The sequence below is a fragment of the Gymnodraco acuticeps genome, unplaced genomic scaffold (assembly GCF_902827175.1).
Source record: "Gymnodraco acuticeps unplaced genomic scaffold, fGymAcu1.1, whole genome shotgun sequence".
NCBI classification, from domain to species: domain Eukaryota; kingdom Metazoa; phylum Chordata; class Actinopteri; order Perciformes; family Bathydraconidae; genus Gymnodraco; species Gymnodraco acuticeps.
Genome location: NW_022990313.1, coordinates 4,493,769 through 4,510,668, shown reverse-complemented (window position 1 = coordinate 4,510,668; position 16,900 = coordinate 4,493,769). Strand labels below are relative to the sequence as shown.

The 16,900-nt window shown below is 42.8% G+C and overlaps 1 protein-coding gene across 1 annotated transcript in view; it reads left to right on the top strand.

The window, feature by feature from the left end:
- zgc:154054 (uncharacterized protein LOC777616 homolog) overlaps positions 1 to 16,900 on the top strand; it is a 57,199-nt gene that overhangs the window by 28,845 nt on the left and 11,454 nt on the right. Inside the window, exons 7-12 of the mRNA XM_034222880.1 lie at positions 1,284 to 1,397; positions 3,036 to 3,111; positions 5,252 to 5,366; positions 5,460 to 5,590; positions 7,111 to 7,218; positions 10,080 to 10,273. Of these exons, the coding sequence (XP_034078771.1) occupies positions 1,284 to 1,397; positions 3,036 to 3,111; positions 5,252 to 5,366; positions 5,460 to 5,590; positions 7,111 to 7,218; positions 10,080 to 10,273 (738 nt within the window). The remainder of the gene's footprint in view (positions 1 to 1,283; positions 1,398 to 3,035; positions 3,112 to 5,251; positions 5,367 to 5,459; positions 5,591 to 7,110; positions 7,219 to 10,079; positions 10,274 to 16,900) is intronic.

Sequence of the window (16,900 nt, the reverse complement as noted above, 5' to 3'; positions counted from 1 at the left end):
GTGAAGGCATTTCCGTGTCTCTTCTTTCTCATGTTACCCACTGGCTATGAAATCCATCCGAAATGTATCTTGCTTTTGCTCACGTGATCAGATTTGTTTCTCTTATCGTACTGCATAGACTTCATGATCACAGTACAAGCAGCTGCAGTTGTGATCTGTCTGATCTATTTACAGTCCCGCAGCAGTGCTTTTAGACCTTACACTAACATGTGATTTCTTTATTTGAAACGGATTGAATGGGCTCACAAAGTGTAATGTCCAAACATCTTTATGCCTTGTGTCATGTAATGCAACTCTAGAGTAAGTAAAACAAATGTTAAGTTACCGACAAGATCACAATTGGGAAGCCATTGGGACAATGTGAGCATTACCCTCCAGATGTGGATTCAAACACATAAAGACTGCCAAAGCATCATAGGAGCTGAATAGCAGTGTTCACTATAGAGCACGAGCGCTAGGCTAAAAAAGAAAACAAGGAAGTGGGATGATGTGGAAAACAAGTAATGATTTCACACATTATTTCACACGTTGTCGTTGGGAAAATGAAGCTCCATGTTTTGTTATGAAGCCGGCATTCAGGAAGCTGCGCTCTGATGGTGTGCAGGAGGAGACTTTTTGGCGTCGTAGTTTGCTCGTCCTTTACTCGCTCAGAAAGATCCACACTTTTGATTTCCTGCCCCACCAAATTAACTTAATGACCAGGCTCCGCTCTGAATGAAGTCTGAGTGGGTTTCCGGCTGACGCGTCATAGCACATGCAGTGCACAGATTTGTTTTGACTAATTGACTAATGAAAAATGTGTTGACAAATCCTTTTTTCGCCGACTAACGTTTAGTCGACTAATTGGGGGAAGCCCTAGTCCCCAGTGTGTAAGGAGACTCACAAAGTGTCAGAAAATAAAACCCTTTCTCTTTTCCTCCGTAGTCAAATCTCAAAAAACGTTGAACTCCTGGCAACGTCCCGCCCACGTCCCTACCTATCGTCCCCTATCAGAAACAATGCCCGACGTGTTTTGGAAGTAATATGACCTTTGTTTACATTTAGCAAGCACAGCTAACACTCAGAGCTAACACTGTACTGTATGTGTAAAAAAGCGGGATATAAAAAGGAACTCACCTTGTGGTAAACCCGTAAAAGAAAAAGCGTTTGAGCTCCATACTGTTTCAGAAATAATCCTTGATGTGGTTTGGAACATAATATGGCATTTATTCATGTTTTAATTAAGGTATTTTGTTGTGAATCCTTTTGCTGTCAGATAGTCAACCAGCTGTGTTTTTTTGTAGTTTTCCCAAACAGGTGCAGTCCGGGCTGCTGGAGGTTGTCTCTCCTCATCAGCATTACTACCCCGACTTCACCCTCCTCAGAGAGACCTTAGGAGACTCCAAGGACAGAGTCAAGTACGTTCACCATTTGTATTATATATAATCGTAGCTATTGTTAACTTTGATATTTCTAACTTTATTCCCCTTCATGGTATACTTGTCTTTGTTGTGTCTGTGTTGCAATAGGATACAAATATGTCAGTGAATAAGCACTATAGTGTATTATTTCTCATCCGTCTGTCTAAAGCAGGGATGTCAAAACTACGGCCTGGTGCCAACTGCGGCCAGTGGTCCATTTTGAATTGGCATTCGGCAAATGTTATAAGTACAATGGAATATGGCCCACACCTGAAACTTGTGCTTGTCTTATATTTTACTTCTTAAATATGTACAACTTTATTACACAGTAGTATTCATCTGTTAATAAGACCACTTTTCAAATCAATTCAGTCAGATAAAATTTAAAAAAAATTCTAACAATAACTTATTTCCATAATTTTGAAATAGACCCTCCATATTTCCCCTTATTGTAACCAATCTGAGGCTCCTGTTGTAAGGAATGAGCTACAACTCTTTTATGCCCTTTTCCACCAAACCGGTTCCAGAGCCGGTTCTGGGCTACAGCCTGATTTAGCTCTGGTTCTTCCTGTTTCCACCGCAGCGGAGCCGGCTCTAAGCACCGAATACCGGTTCTTAGCTGACCCCACTCGGCTGCCCGGCAAGAACCAAGAACCAATACTTCACGCTTACTTCTGAAGGGGACAAGATTAACCTGAGCAATAACAGTTAATGGAGAGTGCGGCAAATAAAAGTTGTAACAAGCAGCCCTGAGCAAAGTGACTAGAACGCGACCACACACTTGTGAAACAAACACACTTTATAAAGTCAGGCAACACTAACCAGGCTTCGTGTGATTCTGTTTCATTTTACCTTACTTTAATGACCATCTGTTCGCTGTTATTGATCATTGTGGAGAGCAGGCAGACGTTTTCCTGTTGTTTTGTATTATAGCAGCTATCGGATGGAATCAATACATATTACAGACTGAAACACATTCACTTATGGGGATGGGGGATATTTATCAGCTGCTTGTGTGACAGTCAGACAGTGAATGCTTTCCAGCGGTCGCTGCCAAGAGTTAACGGTAAACTAAACTCTGCCGTGAGTTAACAGTAAACTAAACTCTGCCGTGAGTTAACAGTAAACTAAACTCTGCCGTGAGTTAACAGTAAACTAAACTCTGCCGTGAGTTAACAGTAGATTAAACTCCGGCGGACGAGCAGCACTGCAGCGGTCGGTAAATGCCGCTGAAACACATGAATAAACCATGAACCACGGCACTCTGGAGAAAAGTACAAGGGTTGAGAAGAACCAGAAAAGCACCAGAAAAGCACAAGAACAGAACAAGAACAGATCTTGAACCGGATCCGGTTTGGTGGAAAAAGGGCATGAGTAACACAACAAATGAATCCTTCTGGAGAGCTGTGATGGAGGCTGTTTTCTTAAAGCATATTCAAGTATCAAGCATCATTTAACTACATTTCATAACTTAACTTATGAGGGAGTATACCTCACCTCTATAAGTAACCCAGCCCTTCGTATGTTTTCTGTATGTGGCCCTCAGTGAAAACAGTTTGGACAGCCCTGGTCTAAAGTGAAAGACAGATCCATGTTTGTGTGTTCATGTGTGTAGCTTTCCTGTATTTGTATCAGATGGCGAACAAAGCAGAATCTGGACTTCAGCTTCCTCATGCTCTACGCTCACGACAAAGGAAGATTCTATGTTCAGGTAGGGTTCAAAGGTCAGATAGTTATTGATGTGCCTCAAATGATATGTAAATACAAAATACATAATGTGGAAATACAACCCAACATTCAGACTGTTAAATGATAAACACTGATGTCAGATGACCAGATGCTGTATTCAACTTAACCAAACACAGCTCCTGGTAGTGTTCGTTTGAAACGAACAAATATCCACCAGTGTTCAATATAAAATATCATAAAATACTTTTTCAATGGGGTCATAAATCCACACACCAACATTTCCTGCTTCAAGCAAATGTAAAAGAAATCCAAATGTACATGTATTTTAAAAATGTTCATCTACACATTTGAATGTTGTTTCAACTATTCACAAACTGTTGAGCCTGCATTTAGAAACTGCTAGTCGTGTGTGTACTTCCATTCTATTTGAGCCAATCAGATGAGTGCGCCACTACGCGGCATGATTTATTACGCTATGCCCAGGAATGGAAGGGAACCAAGGGAATCCCAAGAAACAAGTCAGACAGCTGTTTTGGTAAAAATGAGTTTCACATATTTCTGTCTTGTGCAGTGTTGAAACTATCAAACGAAGGCATAGAAGTCCGTAAAGCTACCCAAACGAATGCAGACAAATGCAACAGCAACTGGATTGAAGATCACATGAGTTCACCAACTTGGGAAATGAAGCATGGAGATTGGATGAAATGCAGGTGACACAAGACAATCCACGCTCAAGACCTCTTCTGACCTCCTAGAAGCTGCAGCGCCGGGATGGGGGCTAAGCTAGCTAGGATCCACTACCCAGCATGCCCCTGGCTGATGTCCGTTCGCAGGAAAATAAGACTAACGCTAAACCTGCAGACAAAACATTTAATTGTCATGTCAAGACTGTAAGCCAAGGCGTGTGTTCTTTAACTTTATCTAGTAAGTTAGCTACATTCTAACTTACCTCAGCTGAAGTCAAATGGTAACAAGCCTGGGTGCCGGCGTCTTGACTTCCACGTTGTGGATGTAGCCTTCAATCAAGTTGCTGTATCCCTTTGTTTGACTTATTTTGGGGATCTTTACAGACTTATCTGCCCACCTTTGATTATTTTAGCACTGGTGGTCACAAAACCTTTTGGACCAATATGCCAAAGCTATCTCACTGAGCAGTTTGTGAGGGATTCCTTTCCATCTGGTTTCCAGGTTCCGAACCAGAGTATCCGCATGCTGGAATGATCCAACTAGCTATGTAATAAGCTAGATGCTAAATTAGTAAAACGTCATTCTTTATCCAACCACTTTTGTCACAGCGTAGGAAAGCACATTGGTGTCACAGCACAGCGCCATACACCTTTCTATGGATTTGAACGTAAGGCCTCCAACTAGCTTTGCCATTTGAACATTTGAAGCGCTCATGTGATAAAAAAGTAATTTGCAAATAGAGCAACTTCAGGGTAGTGTCAAAGTTTAACAGTGTGTGTCCTACTGTAACAACATGCAAATACTTTTAAATACATATACTTCACCATTTATATTACATTTATTGAAAATAGTGAAGATTTGTGTTTATCGGAAATATATTTGTGAACCGTATTTTCAAACCCTGTATATACACTGCATTCACAATAATTAGGCAAGTTGTGCTTTTGAGGATCATTTTATGATTGAACAACTAGAGTGCTCTTGGTCAATGCAAAATGTAATTTAAGTAAGTGAGGTTTTGGCTTTCTAAGGAGAAAATCTATGTGTGCACAATTATTGGGCAACTATTAGTGTTCAGAATTATTATGCAACTAGAGGAACAACGAAAATGTACCCATCTCACTGGTGTATTCTCATCTGTTAAAGTGAGAATAATAAACAAACAACTCAATGTACAAATAAACATTTCTGAGATTTAAAAAAAATACTCACTTGCCTAATAATTGTGCACATATATACAATAATTACCAATTATTGTGTTAATTGAAGCGGCAATAGAAGCATTTATGTTTAAATCGCAAAATACATTTATGAATCTTTGCAAGTGCATCCACTAATAATAATATTAAGTCTGATTTGACTTAGTAATTCTCTGCCACAGAGAGTGGTTTGACTGCAGGCTTGAAATGAATGTAAAGGTTTTATGATGTGGCGTAGTCACTCTTTCAAACGTTCTCGTGTCCCGTGTGTTGCAGTTAGAGGACGATGTTGTTGCGAAGGCCGGCTACTTCAACAACATGAAGACCTTCGCCACCCTGAATGATTCCAAGCAATGGCTCTTCCTGGAGTTCTCCCAGCTCGGATTTATAGGTGTGTGTGTCTTATCAAAGTGGGAAGGCGTTCCACATAATGAGCCTTGTTTTGTGTCTGTCTGTCTGTCTCACTCACTCACTCATCCTTCAGGCAAGATGTTTCGAACCGGTGACCTCCCGATGATTACGGAGTTCTTCCTGATGTTCCACAAAGACAAACCAGTCGACTGGCTGTTGGATCACATCCTGTGGGTGAAAGCTTGCAACCCAGAGAAAGACGCAGTAAGTCAGTTGTGCGAACCAGCTCATGATGAAGCATACAGGATATTTTTGTTTGTTATGAAGTTGTTCTCTTATGTCCACTCTGCTCGTCTTGATATTCTCTATACATGAGGTTTCATCCTTGTTTGTATTCCGGCCAATGATTGTAGTGCCTTTTCCATACTTTGCTTTAGATTTTTTTTTTCTAGGGCTGCAGTCATGGGTGTACAGCGGGAACAGGACCTAGCTTTTGGTTTAACTTCTTCAGTTTCAAAGGGGAGATTGTGTTGAGAGCTGAGCTGAAATCAACCCACCTCATTGTGAAATAGGTGCAGAGCAGGGGTGTCAAACTCAAGGCCCGGGGGCCAAATCCGGCCTGCGACTTCATTTCATGTGGCCCCACAAGAGCTTGCAAAGAATATAATATGTTTATTATACGGTTACATGCCGCTTTACAGAAGCACATTGCCCATAAACTACATGTCCCACAATGCATCTCAAATTAGACTTTTTTCTCAGAATTTGACTTTTCTTTTAAAAATGTTACTTTTTTTTCAAAATGTCACTTATTTTTATTTATTTTCCAGAATTTGGCTTTTTAAAAAAAATCATTTTGTGACATTCTCACTGAAGAGACTTGCTATTGTTTGCCCTAGACTTCTGCTTTCAGACGTAGTTAATTATGAAGTTATTACCTTATCCCATAATAATCCAATGCAGAGGCAATAATGTTATATAATACATTATTTTATATATATTAAATATAGTCTTATATATAAAACTGGCGCTTTGAGTGCAACCTTGATGCTAATGTGGCCTGAGTTGAAATTTAGTTTGACACCCCTGGTGTAGAGTATTAGATGGGGACAGTTGAATGCAGATTATACAGGTGCTTCGTTTATTCCTTAAAGAGGCCCTATTCAGTTTTCCATTTCCTGTAGTAAGGAAACAGGAAATGTTTAACCTTGTTATATAGGTTTTTGTGCATGTAAATGGTCTACAAAGACTAAAGTCCCCCACAATTTGTGACATAGTGACATCACTATATAACACTTGTGCTTCTATTGGCCAGCGCTCCAACACATTGTACGTGATTGGCTAAGGGGTGGGACATCTCTAAGCGGTTGACCAATCACCACAAAGCCAGCCAGCTAACCAATCGGAGCAGACTGGGCTCTGGTTTCAGACAGAGGGTGAAAAGAGGTGCTGCAACACAGACAGTATGAGAACAATAAAGAGCTTTCTGAACATTAAAGCATGGAGACATGTCACAGTAGAGGCACTACATACAAGTATGATCCTGAACATTTGCATAAAAGGGCCTCTTTAAAGATTCATTATAACCTTAGCAACCTCTGAGAGGGAAATAATGTTGGCAACAGCACAGCAAGAATACTCAATAGTATTTATGAAACACAGTAATGTACATCATAAGATACCGGCTTGCAAAAAATGTAAAATGTTTGATAAATAGTACATACCTGAGAAGTTAAGGATACTGATAATGAAGTTGAGTTTCTGACGATGGTCGTCTCATCCAGCAACACTGTACACAACAGAAGGCTTTGCATAAGAAGAGATACAAGCCCTCCCTCTTCCAGCATGTGGGCCTCCACTCCTCTCTGCCCGGGAAGGTCCAGTATCTGAAGGTGAGTGCCTTCCTGACTGAAGCTGAAACTGTGATAGCATCTTTCCTGTCATAATGAGGAGTTTGTAGTGTTGCCTGATACTGTAAAATAAATGCTGCAGATTAGTTTTTAAAGCATCTCACACAATAAGTACACATTACATCACATTACATGTCACTTGTTAGAGCCATCTTTCACATGCAGGCCTCCTGCTCACCTTTTGATTGACACATCTTTTAGTGCAGTTCAAACACCGATATTTTGAGTGAAGTTGGGCTCACTTGTATGGGCTCAGAACAGTCTCATAATACACACATGCACACAGAAGGATCCACACTTGTGTTGTTCAATGCACACTCAAATGTGTTTCATATACATGTAAATAAAATCCAAACACAGAAAAAAGTTTTACATGTGTATGTTTGATCCTCACATATTAGTTTTCCGTTTAAAACCTCTGCACCTGCAAACACAAACCGCTTTCTGTGCACGGATCGCTGTGCATTCATGTGTGGGTTTTTTGAGACTCCCCTGACGGTCAGCCGATTCTTACTTGTAATTATTTCTATCTATAGCCAATCAGATGTTTCCTCAATTCTAAGCCAATCACATGAGCGCGCCCCCACGAGGGTAGATTTCTTGCGTTCATGACGTAGCGCTTCATGTACGCATTTTGCGCAGTCCGGAGCTGACAGCTCCATGGAGCCTGCCTGCAGGCGCTAATCTCAGGACACCTCCACTCTCAGTACAGCGCCACTTTCCGGACAGGAAATGCACGCAAATACAAACCTTTATATTATTAAGGTACAGCGCCACTTTCCGGACAGGAAATGCACGCAAATACAAACCTTTATATTATTAAGGTACAGCGCCACTTCCCAAACCATTGATGAATGCTTGTGTACACAAAAACGGCAGGCAAAACCATTTTAAAATGTGTGTTTCCTGTATGGCAATTGCGAATACAGCTGCTTTATTTATGTCTGTATGAAGTTGTTGTGAGTGTGGAGGGAGCAGCTACAGGTTAGCTTAGCCTAATCGATCAGTGCACTACGAAGCCAGTGCTAGACAGTGAACTGTTAACGGGGGGGAGCCCCGCCGGTCATTATCGGCCGATATTCACTCCTAATAGTTTGATCGGTGCTCTCTATAAAGGCCAATCAGGAGAGCTGGATCTGATCGATATGGACATAAACGTGTTACAGGCTTGGCCTGTCACTTTAAGAGTAGCAGCCGCAAGGGGTGTGGTGTGTGTGTGTGGTGTGTGTGTGTGTGTGTGTGTGTGTGTGTGTGTGTGTGTGTGTGTGTGTGTGTGTGTGTGTGTGTGTGTGTGTGTGTGTGTGTGTGTGTGTGTGTGTGTGTGTTGTGTGTGTGTGTGTGTGTGTGTGTGTGTGTGTGTGTGTGTGTGTGTGTGTGTGTGTGTGTGTGTGTGTGTGTGTGTGTGTGTGTGTGTGTGTGTGTGTGTGGTGTGTGTGTGTGTGTGTGTGTGTGTGTGTGTGTGTGTGTGTGTGTGTGTGTGTGTGTGTGTGTGTGTGTGTGTGTGTGTGTGTGTGTGTGTGTGTGTGTGTGTGTGTGTAGGTTATGAAGAGAGAGACGAAAGTGGTCAGAACGGGAAAAGTAACTAGTCTGTATGTAGGCCTATGCAATACAGTGTCAATGTAACTGATTAGTCTGAAGAACGTGAATAAACAGAGGTTCTTCCCGCGGCACCCGAACGCCCCGTTTGCATCCCTTTTCCCCTCGAAATGTCTGGGCAGCTGGTTACCGGCTGACAACGAGCCAAGTCAGAAACCACCGAGATACCGTTAGTAAAAAGGTAACAAACGCGAGTGAAGTATAACGGGACGCGAGAGAGAGATCAGATCAGCTGCTGAGACTGACAGCTCTGCATGATCACCTGATGCTCCGCCCTCTGTTTAGCGAGCTGACCGGACAGCGCAAAATGCGTATGTGAAGTCTCATGAACGCAAGAAATCTACCCTCGTGGGGGCGCGCTCATATGATTGGCTTAGAATGGAGGAGACATCTGATTGGCTATAGATAGAAATAATTACAAGTAAGAATCGGCTGAGCGTCAGGGGAGTCTCAAAAAACCCACACACGAATGCACAGCGATCCGTGCACAGAAAGCGGTTTGTGTTTGCAGGTGCAGAGGTTTTAAACGGGAAACTAATATGTGAGGATCAAACATACACATGTAAAACTTTTTTCTGTGTTTGGATTGTATTGACATGTATATGAAAGGGAACACATTTGTGTGTGCATTGAACAACACAAGTGTGAATCCTTCTGTGTGCATGTGTGTATTATGAGACTGTTCTGAGCCCATACACTTGCTCCAATTTTTGAGACCCTTATAGAATTCCGGTCCCAAACTCATCACTTCTCACATGCATATAGTATAGAGTTCAACATATACTGTATATCATTACATGTCTTATTGAATACTTGATTGAACACAGGTCTACGCCCAGTCATATTACCTCCCTGCTAAATTGACTTTGTCATATGAGACCAGAGAAACAAATGTGTTTTGCGTGCGTTACTCCTTCAGAATATTTTGGAATATTAATTCACGTAATAAGTGGGATAATGTGCAGTGAGCAGGCCATCATTGCAAAAGGATTAGAGTGATTCATGTACTGTTCACACTGTCTGGGTCCCTTTGGTCGCAATAACGACCAGCTCACTGCATATATGCCTATAACTATAGATAAGAACCCTGATGTGTGAGAGCAGCATGCAGTGCAGGCCCTTGTCTGCTGTGTGGATGAAAGAAGTGTGGACATGTTTGAACTAAGAGGGTGTCGCCCTCTTTAAATGTAAGCCACATCCAGTTGTTTCTGTAATGAATCGTTATTGATCATTTGTGGGGTTTTCAGGACGAAGACTTTGGAAAGCAGACTCTGTATCAGGTTCACAGTAACCCGGCTGCAGAGGTCAGCAGCAGCCTGAAACATTACCAGCAGCACAGTCTGGAGCGGGCGTACACAGGAAAGGACTTCTTCTGGGCATTAACACCCATCAAGAACGACTACATCCTCTTCAACTTCACCCAGCCCATCAACATTACCAGGTCAGTTTCAAAGCACACCTGTGTTAACCTGTTTCAACATACAGTTAAACCCGGGAAAAAAACTCCAACAGCATTCCATTGTTCACAGATGATATCCTTCTACACAGCCAGTCTAAACTAAAATCTCTGCTCCACTAATATTTTGTTGGACCGCCTTCAGCTTTATCGGTCCAACTAAATTCATTCGTCGTATCGATAAGCTGCTGCAATGTCTCAAAATGTACTTCTGTTCAGAATTGCATTCATTTTCCGCCAAGATCTTGTACTGAAGCGCCCATCATTCTGGAACAGGATTCATCTGGATGAATTGATTTGGTTTTAGTAATGCGTTTGACAGTTCTTAACCCGATTAGTAGCTTCAGCAATCTCTAGTTGTTTTCTTTGCTTGATGCAGGTCAATCATTTGACCCTTCTGAGACTGATTGGCATCCTTTCCAGGACCACAGGATATGTCTTCTGACAGCATCAGCTAGGGCTAAATAACTTGTTGCCAGCTGAAACATATTCATCACAGCAGTAATTATCCAATGGAAGGCTCTTACAGATTGGCTTAGTTCAATCCAGTTGGTGACTTATGACTTGGATAACTTCCTGTTTACCCTGTCTTTATAAGGCTTTATGATTTATGAAATTAAAATACAACAACTAAGAAATCTATTGGCAACAACAATGTCATGCAAGCTTGTGGGTTAAATAACACTCCGAAGAAGAAAAAACTGGAATAGGCATACTGTATGCACTCAAGATATCTGAATGAAAATGTGTTCTATGGATATCCACGACTTTACAAACCTGCTCATTTTATATTCAAATCAGTTTGAGGCAAAAATAATGCAGGTTTTTGCATGCAGTGTGCTATTTTCTCTTCTCTTTTTAAAGTTGTGTTTTAAATGTTTCTGCATACTCTGGTCCCTCCACTGCCTTGGAATTGGACAATTTGGGTATGACTGTAAAGCTGGGACTCCAATAAACCCAATTATATTTGATACTTCACCAAAAACCAAAATACTCCTGATGGTCTTAGGGAAAGAGTCATTGAGGTTTCCGGGCCTGAGCACATTGATGGACAAGGCAAACATGACTGGTGCAAGGCAACAAGGACCCACATAATAATAATACATTACAGTTATAAAGCGCTTTTCCTGGTGCTCAAAGCGCTTACAAGCAAGTAAAACAAAATAACAACAAAAGTAGAAAGTGCTAAGCTAGGAGGAATAAGGGCAAGGGGTTAGTTGATTAGGAGTTGAAGGCAAGAGTGAAAAGGTGAGTTTTGAGGGAGTGTTTGAATGATGTGAGAGTGTTGGCGGATCTGACGTGGCTGGAGAGGGAGTTCCAGAGTGTGGGGGAGGCTGCTGCGAAGGCCCTGTCACCCCAGGTCCGGAGCGTTGTCCTGATGGGCTGCAGTAGGTTAGCTTCAGCAGACCTGAGGCCAGGGCTGGACTGGCCATCTGGCATACCGGGCATTTTCCCGGTGGGCCGACGTGCCTTTTGGGCGACACGTCATTTTTTTTTTTCTGAAGTCCCGGCCCATAAGACGGGTAGATTGGCCCTCTGTTTAAATGTTTTTAATAATTGACACTGGGCCGGCCCAATCAAATCTTTAATCACCTCCCCCTTTGGCCACTCGGTGTGCATCATTAAATCACGCCCCCAGGAGGTGAGCCGGCCATTGAAGCCAAACTGCCTTTTTTTTCGAGAAAAAAAAAAAGTTCGAGTTAGAAAAGGCGAAGGCGAAGGCCAAGCGAAAAGGGGGAGCAGAAAAATTGCGGGCAAGAAAAAAGCAGGCCCTTCGTACTGATGCTGCCACTTGTGTCAAAATAACCGACATGTTTAGTACAAGTACACAAGTCCATCTTCTTCTAACCCGTGGCCGATATTGGTGGTGAGGAAGATGATTCATTTCATTTCAAACCTTGATGAGAGGGAGAGAGATCAGCGCGAGTGGGGAGAGGGAGGAGAACTCGCGGTAAGCAGAAGCTAAGAAAATTAGGAAAAGATTATTATTAAGGTTATGATACTCTGTAGTTCTGGAACCCATTAATATCCCTTTGATGAAGCACTAATAAGACACATATTATAAGAGAAACATTCGTTAGCCTACAAGCTAGTAAGCTGGCTTTTTTAGGTTTTCCCTGGCAAGTTAAAATATAGCTTAATGGGACTCTGATACGTTGTCTCATTGAAAGTTAACCAACATTCATGAACAATTACTGTCAGCTGGCAGCTCGTTTTGTTTATTTACTTATTTGGTTATAAGGGCAACAGTGGTCTTTTGGGACCTGAACAATGTTTGTATAGTCAGCTTTTTGTGGTAGTTTTGATTGACAATATATAGAATGAATAATATAGAAATAGATAAAAAATGGAGGCACACATGTAGTTTTGACCATTAACTGTGGTATTGTTATGTCAATGCCTATTTGTATGGACCTCTATCAGGGAATCCATTCATTCTGTATCATTGTGTTGAGCCAGGTAGCATCCCCAGAGGAGGAGTGTCAGCGAGAGTGAGGAGAGCAAAGAGCAGGAGGACATACATGACTTTGCCCGCCCCGAGCCATCTATGTTACAGATGTTTTTAGAACAGCACCCACAACAACATACCAGAAATCCAGTTGTGCAGAAGGTATTCACCTGTAAAGATGGCACCAGCAGAAAGTGGCTTACATATTGCAAGGGACGTCATATGTTGTTTTGTTTTGTATGTCTGGCATTTGGGAAGAGGACTGAAACTGGCACATTTATAACTGGAATGTCAGATTGGAGGCACGCACACCAGCGTACAGAGGAGCACGAAAAGAGCATTACACATTCAACCTGTGCTGAAGCTTTTTTCTTACGGTGCTCTAAAGCAGACATCGAAAGCCTGTTTGCTGGCAGTCAGATGTCTGCTCATAGGGAACAAGTCCGAAAGAGACGTCAGGTTTTGGAGCGTGTGGTGGATGTGGTGAAAGTGCAGGCAGGTGGAGAATGAGGGAGCATATATGCTAGCTGACAACACCGTGGACCACGGTAACTTTTTGGAGCTCATCCTTTTATTAGGAAAGTATGATGTCTGCTTAAAAGAGCATCTGGATGATTGCGTAGAGAAGAGCAAGAAATTGCACAAATCCAGTGGAACAAAAGGTAGAGGGTCTCTCATTACCCTACTCTCCAAAACTACTGTTAACTCCATAATAGAAACTGTTGTTGTCTAATCAAAGAAAGTATCTCCAGTGATGTCCAGAAGGCCGGAATGTTTTCTGTTCAGCTGGACACAACACAAGACAGAACTTCTCAGGATCAGTGTTCAGTAATCTTAAAATATGTCAATGAGACTGTGCAAGAGAGGCTTGTGGCTTTAGTGAAGTGCCATGCATCCACCGGACAATACTTTGTGAACTTGCTCTCAGAGGTCTTCGAGCATCTGAAACTGGACAAGGGCATGTGTATAGGTAATGCAACAGATGGAGCATCCAATATGCAAGGCCGGTACAAAGGATTTTCTGCACTGATGACCTCCCAGTCACCCACTCATGTCCATGTGTAGTGCTATGCTCATGTTCTTAATCTTGTCCTGGCTGAAACCTCCCAAACTGTCATCGAATGTGGAACACTTTTCAACCTAATCAATGACATAGCAGTGTTTATCAGGGAGTCATATCAGAGGGTCAATCTGTGGGAGAAACAAGCCCAAGAAAAGATGCCATCGACTCATCCTGTAGACTCATCTGGTCCTATCTCTATTGTGTTGTCATAGAAAGGGGAGGCAGGGCACTATAGGGTCCCCCCCCCCCTAAATTCACTAGAAGTCATCATTTAAGGGGTTATTTTTAAAACGTTTCTTCTGGGGGGGAGGGCATACCCCCCAGACATTACATTACATTGCATTTAGCTGAGGCTTTTATCCAAAGCGACTTACAATAAGTCCGTTCCACCAGGAAGACACAACCTTGAAGAAAACAGAATCATATAAGTACATCAGGTTTCATAGAGCCAAACATTGCTACTCAACTGGCTTTAGATAAGCCAGTCCTTTATTAGTATATAAGTGCTTTGGTAATAGTTCGATCGCTCGAAGTGGAGTCGAAAGAGATGAGTTTTCAGTCTGGAAGATGTGTAGGCTTTCTGCTGTCCTGATGTCAATGGGGAGCTCATTCCACCATCTTGGAGCCAGGATAGCAAACTCACGTGTTTTTGCTGATGGGAACTTGGGTTGGCCTACCTGCCTGTCAGCCTTCCATCTGTGCACAAACTTATCTCGTGCCCTCATTGGTCATGTGCGCGTTCGTGTGTGTTGGAGGAGTGGCTCTGTAAGGAAGTCTGAAGTTGGTTGTTACGACCCGCCTCCCTACTCAATAGTAGTGGCTCGTGAGGCAGTCCGCAACATAAAACAAAAGTACACAACACGTAGGCACTAAACTGTGATCATACATTTATTGCCACAATACTAAATCATTCCACTGGAGGACAGGCAAAACCAACAAACAGACGGAGGGGACTTGGGCCAACCACACCACGGGCCGTAGGATCCAGAGCCTTCCTCCGCTACCCAAAATCCAACAGAACCTAACGGGAGAAATAAAGCCGCGAAAACCTAATACTGACACGTCCTCCAGGAAACACAACAAAAAGGCAAAAGAGCTCTGACACAGCAGAGACATCCGGAGTAGTGATCGGCGCCCTCCTTCTCCTTCAGCCTCCTCTTTTATGCTCGGCTGATTGGCAACTGGGAACACCTGGGGAAGGCGGAGCCAGGTGTACCTGCACAGCAGAGAGAACAAAGAGGACAACAAAAGGGGGGGAGTACGTAACATTGGTGCATCATGGCATGTGGCTCATTACAAAATAAGTACAGCTATTATCTCCCTCTTGTATAACTGGTCGGCCCCACCTGCAGCAGGTAAACCAGGGTTGCCAACTCTCACGCATCTAGCGTGTGACACATGCTTTCACTCTCAATCTCACGCTCTCACGCTACCCAAACTATTGTCACGGCAAAAACAAGATGAACCGGTGATCGTTTTTGGTTGGTTATTTACAATGTTGAGTTGACAGCTGCTCAAGCTGTTGATCCGCTCCCTCCCCGCCTCCACCACCATCAGACCCCCCTGCTCGGTCACTGTTCGCTTTGTGAGAGGGTTTGAAGGTCTAATTTCTAATGATTGATAGTTACACATACTTGTTGTATGTATTAGTTTAGTTTGCCCCTGGTACGTAAAAAGGATAATAATAATAGCGTTTTTTTAAATTATACTGAGTTATTCTTCTTGTCAGGAACCGCTACTATTCGTTTGTTTTATGGATTTGGGCCGGTCTGGGTCTAAATGCCAGGGCCGATTTGCTGTCCCAGTCCAGCCCTGCCTGAGGCGACGGGTGGGGTTGTGTCGTTGGATGAGGTCATAGAGGTAGGGGGGGGGGCAAGGTTGTTGAGGGCTTTGAAAGTGAAAAGTAATATTTTAAAGTCACTGCGGTGTTTGATGGGGAGCCAGTGGAGGTCATGGAGGATAGGGGTGATGTGGTCGGAGCGTCGGGTGGAGGTGAGCAAGCGGGCAGCTGAGTTTTGGACATATTGAAGTTTTTTTTTAGTGTGAATGCAGGTGATCCAAAAATCCACATTTTGTTATTACATGTTGAATATGAACTCTATTCAACCTTTGAATTACCTACTGTTGCTTCAAAACACACCCACTTAACACACATACAGCCAGTGTTCTCAGTGTTGTGTGGTTTAATGCCGTGTGAAAACAGAATGTGGTGAACGTACATGTTGTAGATAACACATTCAACTCAGGGGAATCACTCCTTTCAAATTATTTATCATCAAGTTGAAAATACTGCCGGTAGAACAGGTCCGCTCAGCAGGACACAGTACCAGGGGCGTCACCTGGACCTGAAAACATTCGGGGCTTAGCCCACAGTGGCGGCCGCCGCGGCGCTACAGTGGCATTTTCTACTGCAACACACCACACGCACACACACACTGTTATAATGACGGCTCGATAATCAGCTCACGGCATATAGGCAGGGGTAAAGTGCTATTTTTTATGAGTGGGGGGTGGACCCCCCTACAGATTGTTAACATCCTCGTGGATTCATCTTCTTATTACAGACACATGCATTTCCAAACATTTGGTCTACCTACGCTGTAAAATGTATTATCTCTTGGATTTACACACGGCATCTATTGCACGTCTGTCCGTCCTGGGAGAGGGATCCCTCCTCTGTTGCTCTCCCTGAGGTTTCTCCCATGTTCCCTTTAAACTGTGGGTTTTCTCCGGAAGTTTTAAGGACAGAGGGTGTCGTATTGTCATACTGATATTCTGCATCTTGTGTGTGTGTGTGTGACGGGGGTTGTTGTTAGCATCTGGTGCTAGCTCGGAGCTAACGGAGATTAGAAGCTGTTTCAACAACTCTCTCAAACTTCAACACAAAACAACCACAAGCATTACCCATCCAAAACGGTGACATCTGGAGAGAACATTTAGAAAGTTTGTACAAAGACATACCAATAAATCTAATGAATTCAAATCAATGTATTACAAGAGAACATTAGAAGAAACTATTAAAGACAACCAAAACCCCCTTGATTTCCCAATTACTTGGGAAGAGTTGACCACACAGACACAATCTCTCCGGCCAAGGAAA